This window comes from Bos mutus, chromosome 16, assembly GCF_027580195.1.
Source record: "Bos mutus isolate GX-2022 chromosome 16, NWIPB_WYAK_1.1, whole genome shotgun sequence".
Lineage (NCBI taxonomy): Eukaryota > Metazoa > Chordata > Mammalia > Artiodactyla > Bovidae > Bos > Bos mutus.
This window is the reverse complement of record NC_091632.1, coordinates 24,864,349-24,876,781: the sequence shown is the minus strand read 5'-3', so window position 1 is coordinate 24,876,781 and position 12,433 is coordinate 24,864,349. Positions and strand designations below refer to the sequence as shown.

The 12,433-nt window shown below is 35.8% G+C and overlaps 1 protein-coding gene across 4 annotated transcripts in view; it reads left to right on the top strand.

Moving 5' to 3' along the window:
- Positions 1 to 12,433, top strand: part of CEP350 (centrosomal protein 350) — a 160,546-nt gene that overhangs the window by 40,814 nt on the left and 107,299 nt on the right. For 3 of the 4 annotated variants that reach the window (XM_070384846.1, XM_070384848.1, XM_070384845.1), the window contains exons 7-9: positions 2,785 to 2,898; positions 7,303 to 7,416; positions 11,584 to 11,730. In XM_070384846.1, the coding sequence (XP_070240947.1) occupies positions 2,785 to 2,898; positions 7,303 to 7,416; positions 11,584 to 11,730 (375 nt within the window). The remainder of the gene's footprint in view (positions 1 to 2,784; positions 2,899 to 7,302; positions 7,417 to 11,583; positions 11,731 to 12,433) is intronic. The other variant, XM_070384847.1, reaches the window with a different exon arrangement.

The following is a 12,433-nucleotide window of genomic DNA, read 5'->3' as shown; positions in this document are numbered from 1 at the left end:
TATGAATGTAACTTTTATGAGGTTAACTAGTGAAATATAGTATTCATTTCAGAAATCGTAACAGAATATGGTTTCCAGTGGCATCCTGAGCAGTGGATTTATCTTTTCCACCAGTGAAGAACGGTTTTTCTGCTAACTTTTTGTTAGTGTAAATTAAAAGTATCTTAATATACTGTATTCTAAAGTGACATTTTAATTTCATTTGTTTAAATACTTAGTAAATTCACTTGATTTGCAGTTGAAAAGACGAAAAAGACATACATTGAAAAGCTGTATCATTCTTGTGCTCCAGTCACCTGGTCCCCTTTCTGGAGGTTACTTGTGTTAACAATTTATGTACCATTCCAGAGATAATATTCTCTTACACAAATGAAAGAGAGAGAGAAAAGAGAGAGAGGAGGAGATTTTTCTTTGTCTTTTTATATAGTTGTTAGTATATGAAACCCATTCTAAACACATTACATTTATGTGTGTATATGTTTAAAATTTGAAGTAGTGAACACAGTGGTTCTTTCATTGTTTTATACTTAGTGGTTTACATATCTTTTTCTTTCTGGTTTAAATGCCCAAGAAGATTAAGCCTTCATTGATCATCTTATTTTATTTCAAAACTTAGTACAGTGTCTTGGACACAAATGCACAGTAAATATTTTATTCTATTCAATAAATTCAATTAGTAAGAAAAATGTACACAAAGAGAATGGAAATAAAAACTGGGGAACAGAAAGAGAAACTGATGTAGATACTGAAAGCTGCTTAAAGTTGACTTATAAGTAAAGATGCAAATATAAAGAAAGGCTCCCATAAAGATAAATGTTTCCTGAAGGGAAGAGAAGAGAAAAGTGATAAGGTTGAATGTAGAGAGATGGAACGAGGGTAAGAAATGTTGGGAGGAAGATAGGTTTACATGGAATTGCCACACTTTCTTGTTATAAACTGTAGTTTGCAATAGACTAAACACTTTATAAACTTTTTGTTTATATAGCTATAAGCATAGTTGTATGTGTCCTGTGGTACAAATTTCAGGTGAAATTAAGCTTATGCTGTTGTCTTAAGAGCTGAATAGAGTACTTCTTATTAGACATGTAATTATTTTACCAGTAACATTTTATCTAGCACTTTTAAAGTGCTTTTACCAATTTTTGACTCCACTAAATTGATTTAATTTTTACAAAATATTTAATGGCAATTCTTTGGTAAGTTGAGCCCATTTGAAAATACAGATCTTTTTACTATTCTGGTTATCATCCATATTCATTACTTCATCTTTTTTTGCAAAGTAACATTTTAAGTTTAGTATATTTCTTAAGGAATAGTGATAAATTTGAAGTAGGAAACCAGAATGATAATTTCTAGGAAATAGCACATGTGTAATGTTTGTTAAGAAATAGAACAAGTATGTTTTAAGCAACTGTTTTCCACACTTTGGTTGTCTGATTTTGCCTGTGTAGACAGAAGCTTGTCCATTTGTTCAGCCATAGGCAAAATCAGAAAAGTGTGATTATTGTTGTTTCTCCTCAGACTTGAAAAGGTAGTTTCTTTCTCGGATATCCATAATTTATGATTGACATTCTTTTATCATTTAATTTGGTGCTTCTCCATTTCTAGTCTTTTTGAACAAATGTATATTGCTTTGTCTAACTGAAGCTTACTTTTCCAAACAGCACTTGTTAACACATTATGTGGTAGCTAATGATGCATTCCTCTTTTAAAAGCTTATAAAGCTGTTCAACGTTTAATTATTAGGGATGCACAAATTAAAACCACAATGAGATACCATTTTATACCTATGAGGGTGACTATAATAAAAAAGACAATAACAAGTGAGGATATGGAGAAATTGCTGGTAAAAATGTAAAATGGTGCAGCTTCTTTAGAAAACATTTTGATAGTTCCTCAACAAGTTCAGCGTAAGAGTTACCATATGACCCAGCAATTCCACTCCTAGATATACTGCTGCTGCTGCTGCTAAGTCGCTTCAGTCGTGTCCGACTCTGTGCGACCCCATAGACAGCAGCCCACCAGGCTCCCCCGTCCCTGGGATTCTCCAGGCAAGAACACTGGAGTGGGTTGCCATTTCTTTCTCCAATGCATGAGAGTGAAAAGTGAAAAGTGAAAGTGAAGTCGCTCAGTTGTGTCTGACTCTTCGCGACCCCACGGGCTGCAGCCTACCAGGCTCCTCCGTCCATGGGATTTTTAGGCAAAAGTACTGGAGTGGGGTGCCATTGCCTTCTCCGCCTAGATATACTACCCAAGGGAATTGAAAAAGGTATATTTACACTCATCCTTGTGCATATATGTTTATAACGACATTATTCATAATAGCCAAGAAGTAGAAAACAGCCCAGATGTTCATCAACTGGTAAATGGATAAGCAAACATTGATATATCTGTACAATGGAGTATCATTCAACAATAAAAGCTAAGTGAAAAGCCAGACACAAAAGGCCACACATTGTAGGATTCTATTTATATGGAAATGTCCATAATAGGCAAATCTGTAAAGATAGAAAATAGTTGAGTATTTGGCAGGGAATAGAGGGAGTAGTGTGGGGAGCAACTGCTAATGGTTACAGGGTTACTTTTCAGGGTGATGAAATGCTCTAGAATTAGATGGTGGTGATAGTTGTGTAACTATCTGAATATCCTAAAAAGCAGGGAGTTGTACACTTTAAAAGAGTGAATTTTATAGTATATTAATTTATTTCACTTAAAGTTAATAATATAACAAAACTTTGAATGCAGTATTGATAAGGATGTTTTGTATTGTTGGTTATATATTAGGCTTCAATCCTTCAGAGACCAAGATTCGAACACCTGATGGGAAAGTGTGGCAGGAGGCTGAGTTTCAAAACATGAGTAGAGAACTGTATCGTGACTTAGCACTTCACTTTGCAGGTGAGAGTAGAGTGTTCCTAGGTTTTCAGTGTTTTATCATGCATACTACCTAAGCTGCAATGCTGAAACATAAAATTGTCACCAAACTAAAGTTATTTCCCATTTCTAAATGCATGGTATACTTAAGTGGTGATATTGTCAGTCACAAGACTCTTAGCTTCTAGGCTTTGCTCCAGGGTTAAATTAGCATATATAGCTGAAAAGACAGAAACTAGGCTATTTTTAAACTAAGGGACGTTCTGAGTGGGCTTGTCTGATTTGAAGGAAACGTAGGAGTCTAGTTGAAGTTTAGTAGCCCTCTGAGATCTTTGAAATGGTCAGTAATTTGGTGGGCAGCAGATAAGATACTGTGAGGGCAAAAAGCAGGAAGAAAAATGAACATTATCAGAAGGGAATAATGTGTGTTAGAGGATTGAAAATAGAGGAACTTATGGAAGACTCGAAGAGGAAAATAGGAAGATCATACATATAATATTACTATATTGAAACCTTGTATGATTTGGGGCAAGATGCTGCCCAACATTTAGTCTCCTAAATGTTTTACAGTTGAGGAAGTGTAAGGTCAAGGAGTAATTTTCCCATGGTTGCATAGAGCAGTTAAGAATTGAAGCCAAGGTTTAAAACCAACTCAGTCTGACTCTGAAGCCTGAAAATTTTCTGGTAAGCCCTAGTAGAGACTCTGCTAATAAATATTATGGCATTCACAGTCCAGTCCAATTTTCCTACTATTATTTTTGAAACAATATCTTCAGAAATTTTTTCCCATATAAAAAGGAAATATAATGTAATAGTTAAGAGCGAGATTTTGGAATTAGTTTACAAGGATTCAAATTCTGGCTCTGCCACTTAATTAGTTTTTCATACTATCTGTGTTACATAAACTCTCTTCCTTGGTTTTCTCATTTGTAAAATGGGAATGGTAATATGCTTCATAGAACAGTATCAGTAGACTAGTGGAATGATGTATGCCAAAGAACTCTTAAAGAGGTCTGCCTATTATAGTCTGCCTTCTCTTTTGTTTCGGTGGGTCAACTCTCCCACTGCTTCTGTCTTAAACAAAACCCATCTACTTCTGTATTAAATTCCAGTTGCTCTAGTGTATTTAAGGACATTACTACAGCCCTGTTTTCTCTTTTCCATTATCAAGTTTTCCCTCTCTATGAGGTCATGCCCATCAACATAGTGTTTGATAACATGCTGTTATCTGGGCCATCATAAAAGAACCCCTCTTTTGGCCCTACTCTGCTTTATTTCTCTCCTTTTATTTACAGTGAAGCTTCAGAAAGTTGCTTTATCTTCATAGTCTCCAATTTTTCTCCTCCATTTTACTCTTGAATCCTTTCTGTTAGGTTTTTGCTCCTACTTCTCTGTGGACTGCTGTTACCAAGGTCATCAGTGACTTCCACATCGCTAAATCCAGTGTGTAATTCTCATTTGTTATCCTGCTTGATCTCTCAGAAACATTCAGTTCAGTTCAGTCGCTCAGTCATGTCCAACTCTGCGACCCCATGGACTGCAGCATGCCAGGCTTTCTCAGAGCTTGCTCAAACTCACGTCCATCAAGTTGGTGATGCCATCCAACCATCTCATCCTGCGTCGTCCCCTTCTCCTGCCTTCAATCTTTCCCAGCATCAGGGTCTTTTCAAATGAGTCAGTTCTTTGGATCAGGTGGCCAAAGTATTGGAGTTTCAGCATCAGCATCAGTCCTTCCAATGAATATTCAGGGATGATTTCTTTTAGGATGGACTGGTTGGATCTCCTTGTAGTCCAAGGGACTGTCAAGAGTCTTCTCCAACACCACAGTTCAGAAACATCAATTTTTCGGCACTCAGCTTTCTTTATGGTCCAACTCTTACATCCATAGATGACTACTGGAAAAACCATAGCTTTGACTAGACGGACCTTTGTAGGTAAAGTAATGTCTCTGCTTTTTAATATGCAGTCTAGGTTGGTCATAGCTTTCCTTCCAAGGAGCCAGTGTCTTTAAATTTCATGGCTGCTGTCACCATCTGCAGTGATTTTAGAGCCCCCAAAATAAAGTCTCTCTCAGAAATGTTGGATATCACTAATCACTTCATCTTTGAAATTCTTCACTTGGAATCTTATCTATGATACCATAAGTGTTTAGTTTTCCTCCCAAGTTTATCTGCTCTTTTTTGTTCTTTTTTTTCCCTAATCAACTATCTGATCTCTGAATATTGGCATGTCCTGGTCCCTGTGCTTGGATCTGTGTTTCTCATTGTTTTTCTTTTTTCGTTTTTCTTTTCTCTTCCATCCCTTTCTTTTTCCTTTGCTGCTGCTGCTGCTGCTAAGTCGCTTCAGTCGTGTCCGACTCTGTGCGACCCCATAGACGGCAGCCCACCAGGCTCCCCGGTCCCTGGGATTCTCCAGGCAAGAATACTGGAGTGGGTTGCCATTTCCTTCTCCAATGCATGAAGGTGAAAAGTGAAAGTGAAGTCGCTCAGTCCTGTCCGACTCTGAGCGACCCCATGAACTGCAGCCTACCAGGCTCCTCCTGTCCATGGGATTTTCCAGGCAAGAGTACTGGAGTGGGGTGCCATCGCCTTCTCCGTCTTTTTCCTTTATTGTTTTTTAAATTTTTTGTTTATCCATATACAAACTAGGCAAGCTCATAGAGTTTCAGTACTTTAAATATTCTCTGCTGATGATTCCCACATTTATGTCTCTGACCAGACTTCTCTGAATTCAGATTCATATCCAGCTGCTAACTCTGCACCTCCCCCTGGATGTATAATAAATTTCTTAAGCTTAATATATCCAAAAATGGAGCTAGCTAACTAAATGAGGTCATGGTACACCCCTTAAACTTATTCCTCTGGTAGTCTCTCCATCTTACTGGAGAGTAAATCTTGTCCTTCTGATTATTCAGGTCCCAAATCCTTGGTCATCCTTGACCCCTCTGTTTCTCTCATACCTTATATCTAAATTGTCTGAAATACCTCTAAAATATAATCACCTTCACCTACCACCTAGGTTCAAGCCATCCACTGTCAGTCTCCTGGCTGGATTACTGCAGTAGCCTTCTAACTGGTTACCCTGCTTCTGCTCTTCTTCTAATGAATCTGTTCTCATCATAGCTATCAGAGTAAGCTTATTAAAATAACATTTAGGTCATGTCACTCCTTTGCTCAATTTCTCATCCTATTCTTGAGTAAAACCTGAAGTTCTCACAATGACCTGTAAAGCCCTATGTAATCTGGCCCTCAGTCATGTCTTTTGACCCTAACTCTTATTGCTTTTCTCTTTCTTCACTTCATTCACATTGATTTCCTTGCTATTTCTTAGACACTAAGTATGCTCGTGCCTCAGGGCCTTTGAATCACACTTAACTTCTTTGCTCCGAATGCAGAGCTCTATATATGTTTAAAGTACATTTATCCAGATCTGTGGTTGAGATTAATTTTCAAGTTTATGTGTATAGTCAGTTTATTTCTGCAGATTGGAATTTAAAAATTAGTGAGCATAGTTTATATGTGAAATACTTTGACATATTTCACTAGCCTAATCATCAGATCAGATCAGATCAGATCAGTCGCGTCCGACTCTTTGCGACCCGATGAATCGCAGCACGCCAGGCCTCCCTGTCCATCACCAACTCCCAGAGTTCACCCAAACTCACGTCCATCGAGTCAGTGATGCCATCCAGCCATCTCATCCTCTGTCGTCCCCTTCTCCTCCTGCCCCCAATCTCTCCCAGCATCAGAGTCTTTTCCAGTGAGTCAACTCTTCGCATGAGGTGGCCAAAGTAGTGGAGTTTCAGCTTTAGCATCATTCCTTCCAAAGAAATCCCAGGGCTGATCTCCTTCAGAATGGACTGGTTGGATCTCCTTGCAGTCCAAGGGACTCTCAAGAGTCTTCTCCAACACCACAGTTCAAAAGCATCAATTCTTCGGCGCTCAGCCTTCTTCACAGTCCAACTCTCACATCCATAAAAGGGCCTAATTTAGGAATATTGAGTATTTTATACAGTTTTATTCTAGAAGTTCATGATATTTCAGTTAAGTGGGAATTTTTAAATGAAATAGGAATCTGTGAAAGTGCTTGCTTCTGAGATTCTGTAAATGCTGTAATCTAGCTTGGAAAGCATTATTGTAGCTTCTTTCAGTTTGTGAAAACCAGGTGAGTGTCTCAAGGGTTTCCTGAAAAAAAAAAAAAAAAAAAAAAAACCCACAAAGAATTGAGACTTAACAGTAGAGTAATTGTGATCTCTAGACCTTTCTGTAAGAGGACTTGACATTGCAGCTTTTGAGTCAAAGAAATAGTGAAGGTTTCTCTCTCCCTTCCTGAACCATGTATTCTATATAGCTTTCTCATACTGGGGGGAGGATGAGTGGGTCAATACCATTTATTATAATATTTGCTATAAATGTTTCTGTTTTTCAGATGATAGCTCTATGAAAGAAAAACCAGCTGAAAAAAGTAGAGAGAAGAAAGTGGTCAAGCCAGTACGAAAAGTCCAAAAGGTAGCACAGTTATCAAGTTCAGAATGTAAAACAGGTTGGTTTTCTCAATATTAGGCCCATCTTAAAATTACATATTAGTGAAATGGCATCTATTCAGAAATAAATGTTCTTATTATTTGACACATACAAAAATTCAGTATATTTTATATATCATTTTATGTGTGTTTTCTTGAGGTTAATTGACATATTTAGAATATGTAGTCTGAAAAGTCTTCATATATGTATATACTCATGAAATATGTTCACCATGATACTGAACAGTGCCCCCCCCATTTTTTTCTGTCATTATTTTTTAATAGAAATTAACCAGATTAAAGGTAATGATTTTTATATAGTGAACTTTTATACACAGAGGGATGGCTTATGCCTGTAGCTAAGTCTCTTTACTTATTCTAATGAGTGAATAAATATTACACAAGAAAATCCAGCAGTTTGTGGTAGTAATGGACTGGACGCAGAATAAATCAAGATGAAGGGAAAGAGAATTCCCTGGCTTTATAGTGATAACCATTTTAGGCTTAATCTATATTGCCTGAATTGATACACTGGTTCTGTCATGTCTAACTTTATTCCTTTGGTAATTGAGTTAATTTTGGTGTCCTTTGGTTTCCCTGTTTGTAAATGGGAAACCACTAGTTACTTTTCTCATAGGTTGTTGTGAGAACTAAAATAGTTAATACCAAAAGTACTCAGTATAGTACCTGACACATTGTAAACACTCACTTGTTAGGTGTAATTTCTCTACTACTAATTATTATTTCTAGCTATATTGAAAATGGCTGTTTAGTGTGTCATATTTAAGTCATTGAGTAATTTGGGTCAAGGGAGTGGAGAAAGTTGGAAACTTGTCACTTTCAGTTTGGAGACAATTCACACATTCATTATGCAAATATATTTGCTTTATTTAAGGCACTGGGATATTCTAAGCTTAGGCAATATAGTGGTAAGCAAGATGCACATAGCTCCTTCCCTCCTGGAACTTAGAATCTTGTCAGGAAAAAAGTAGATATGTATTATAATAAAGTGTAATGAATATTGAATAAAGTGAAAGTTAAAGTGTTAGTCACTCCGTCGTGTCTGACTTTTTGCCAGCCCATGGACTGTAGCCCACCAGACTCCTCTGTCCATGGGATTCTTCAGGCAAGAATTACTGGAGTGGGTTGCCATTCCCTTCTCCAGGGGGTTCTTCCTGACCCAGGGATTGAACCCAAGTCTCCCACATTAGAGGCAGATTCTTCACTGTCTGAGACCACAGGGAAGCCCCCAAATAATTGAATACGGAACATACAAAGTCCTATAAAAACATGAAAATAGAGTGATGGGGCACTGGTTTCTGACGAAGTGTTTGTTTTTCTGATCATAGACTAATCAGTTCAGTTCAGTTGCTCAGTCATGTCCAACTCTTTGTGACCCCATGGACTGAAGCATGCCAGGCCTCCCTGTCCATCACCAACTCCTGGAGTTAACTCAAACTCATGTTCATTGATTGGGTGATGCCATCCAACCATCTCATCCTCTGTTGACCCCTTCTCCTCTCACCGTCAATCTTTCCCAGCATCAGGATCTTTTCAAATGAGTCACCTCTTCACATCAGGTGGCCAAAGGATTGGAGTTTCAGCTTCAACATCAATCCTTCCAATGAATATTCAGGGCTGGTTTCCTTTAGGATGGACTGGTTGGATCTCCTTGCAGTCCAAAGGACTCTAAAGAGTCTTCTCCAACACCACAGTTCAGAAACATCAATTTTTCGGCGCTCAGCTTTCTTTATGGTCCAACTCTCACATCCATACATGACTACTGGAAAAACCATAGCCTTGACTAGATGGACCTTTTTTGGTAAAGTAATGTCTCTGCTTTTTAATGTGCTGTCTAGGTTGGTCATAACTTTCCTTCCAAGGAGTAAGCGTCTTTTATTTCATGGCTGCAGTCACCATCTGCAGTGATTTTGGAGCCCAAAAAAATAAAGTCTGCCACTAGTTCCATTTTTCCCCATCTATTTGCCAGGAAGTAATGGGACTGGATGCCATGATCTTGTTTTTCTGATCATAGACTAATCAAAAGAGTGCCAAATAACTTACTTTGTGACGTCCATTGTTAATTGTAGATGCCATACAAGAAAGACCCTGGCTATATTCCAATAAAAAAATAAAATTTTATAGGAACAGGAATTACCTGGGTGTAAACTAAACTAATTCTTACATTAAAAAAATGTAAGAGTGTTTTTCGTGTGATATTGTTGTGAGGGGCATAGTTTGAAAGGAAACACTGGGACCACTGTAACTTGTAAATACTGATCTTGGATTGTATTTATCCAGTTTTGTGGTGGGCTAATTCTGCCATGTGTATACTGTGGCAGTGACTGCTACAGAGAGTCATTTAATTGAGTTAAAGCTATTTTAAGAGTTTATCTATAGTAAAAGTTCTTTTTCTACCAATGACTGCATGGGACTATTCCAGAAAGCCAGAATTTAGAAATAACCACCCAGCATATTTGGAAGCCAACATTAATAACCACCCAGCATATTCATGATTGCTTGCTCTTGATTCAGAAAATTAAGCTGAAATTGAAGAGAAACCTGTTCTCCCATTTTGCTTAAGCACATGAAGTATCTCATAAATAGATTGAACAGTAGACTTAAAACCATTTAAATATTTTAGATAAACTTTTTAAGGTTAATAGCAAGGTGCAAAAGCTTTTATAAAGTAAATAGTACACATTTATAATTCATGTTTTTAAATGATAGATGTTTTCATTAAAACTACTTTCATTTGAAACTTTTAAATGGTACTCTAAATATTTTTAAAAATTATAGATGCAAAGTAGTATCACAGAAAGCTTGGAAAATAGAAAAAAACAGATAAAAACCACTGCTCTTACTTAAACAAAGGACTAGTAGTTTTGTGTATTTTCTTAATTTTAAAATCAGTAGTAGATTACTGTTGTCATTGTATTATAAGATTTTATCTTTTTCTCTTAGCATCTTAGGACACGAATATTTCTGCTATTTCTTATAGAAATTGTAATTGGAAATGGCCACACAGTACTCCTAATAGAAACATAGTTTATCTACTATTCAATATTTAGGTTACTTCTGATATTATAAAAATAATACAGTGAACATTGTCATTTATTTTTTTTCTTTCTGTTGGATACATTTCTATTACTTCGATTATTTGATCAAGGGAAATATGACCCCTTTGACATGTAATACTATTTTTTAAAAGGAAACTGTATCCATTGATATTTCAACAAGCATAGTAAAAATGATTTTTACTGTAATTTTACCAGCTTTGGCTAGAATGTAAAAGTATTTTTTCTAATTTAATTAGGTTTAAAGTATTACTTCATTATTTTCATTTCTATTACATTTTTATATTGCTTTGTATTTAAATACTTTTGCATATTTATTGCAGATTTTTAAAAATGGTTTCTATTTTATAAATGGTCTTTCATGGTATTTTTTGTTTTTTAAGTCACTGTTTTGAAATAATGGTCTAATTTTATTTTTTTTTACTGTCTCAAGCTAATAAATGAAAATTTTTTCTCTTGGTAAACAGCTGTATTTATTGGAATATACTTTTATTTTTATGAACTTCTATAATGGCAGTTTAAAGCATTGATGATATTTGCTTTTTGAGTGTCATTGTTTTATGCATTAAAAAATAATGTGTAGTAATGTGTTATATGTCTGTAAAATCCAATGTTAAATTCTCTGTAATAACCATCCCCTTCAAAGGTAGTAGTCACTGTTAACTGTTTGTTACATGTTTCCTTAAGGTTTTTTTCTATGCTTTGCTTAAGTCATTTGCTCATTCAGCAGACATACATTTTACTGTGTCAGGTACTGTGCTAATTTTGGTAAAACCAAACACTTATAGTTAAGACATATTTTTATTCTGTGCCAAAATTGTTGAATTTGGTGCCCTGGTTAAAGTTTCATAATTCATTAATATTTGGTACTTAACTTTCAAAGCATTTTACACTTAGTATTTGAGGTGTGTGGGTAAATAAAAATCGAAACAGACTCCATTAATTGATTTGGGGGGACTTGAGTTTAAAAATAAAATTAGATTGTAAATATTTTGACTTTGGCATAAGATAAGCAAAAGATTAATTACAAGTACTTGTATGGTTAAGTAAGAAGTACTTCTTACAGCTAAAATTTAAGTTTTATATATATATATATCTTTTCTTTTTTAGGTAGCAGTCATCTGATTAGTACATCGTCTTGGCGAGATGGACAAAAATTAGTAAAGAAAATTCTTGGTCCTGCACCCAGAATAGAGCAAAAAGAGCGAAGAGCAGCATCAAGTGACAGAAGTGGAAGAGAAAGAACTACTAAATCTGGTGAGCAGTTACGTTAGTTAAACTACTTAATCATTTAAATTGTTGAGCAAAGTGATTAAAAGTTGATTGTGTAAGTACTTTGAGAGATGAAAATATTCCTTTAAGAATACTCTTTAAAATTTTGCTTTTTAATTGAATGTAGCTTAAAAAAGAAGAAATGTTCTGTTGGGCTTGGCTATGGGTAATTTCCATATATAGATGTTATGTTGATCCTTATTAAGAATTTTGTTTGTGTTATAGTAATTATATTTATCTGTCATTATGAATAAATAGCAAGGCATCATATAATCAAATCCTATTAGACTATTAGGGACCTTTAGAGGATTAAGTCCAATCTGTCTTATCTCCATAGATACAAGCAGAAGTAGATACAAGCACAAGGTTGGATTTGTTTGTTTGTTTGACAGATTAGGAAACAGGCCCTGAGAGAGAAGTGAGTTTTCTCAAGGATATACAGTCAGTGGGTGACAAAATTTGATCTAGATCCAGCACTCTTTAGTTTGACACTCAAGTCCATTCTCCTTTTAAAATGTCATGAGTGCCATTTGAAATAACTAGTTACTTTTTCATGAACACTAATTTTAGAAAATGAAATATAAATACCTACAAGCCAGTTTTCCTTTTCAGTTGAAAAAAAATTGCCTCAATTTGAGCTTCTGAAATGGATTCCGTAAGAAATGCTATTTGATAGAGAGAAGTTAAC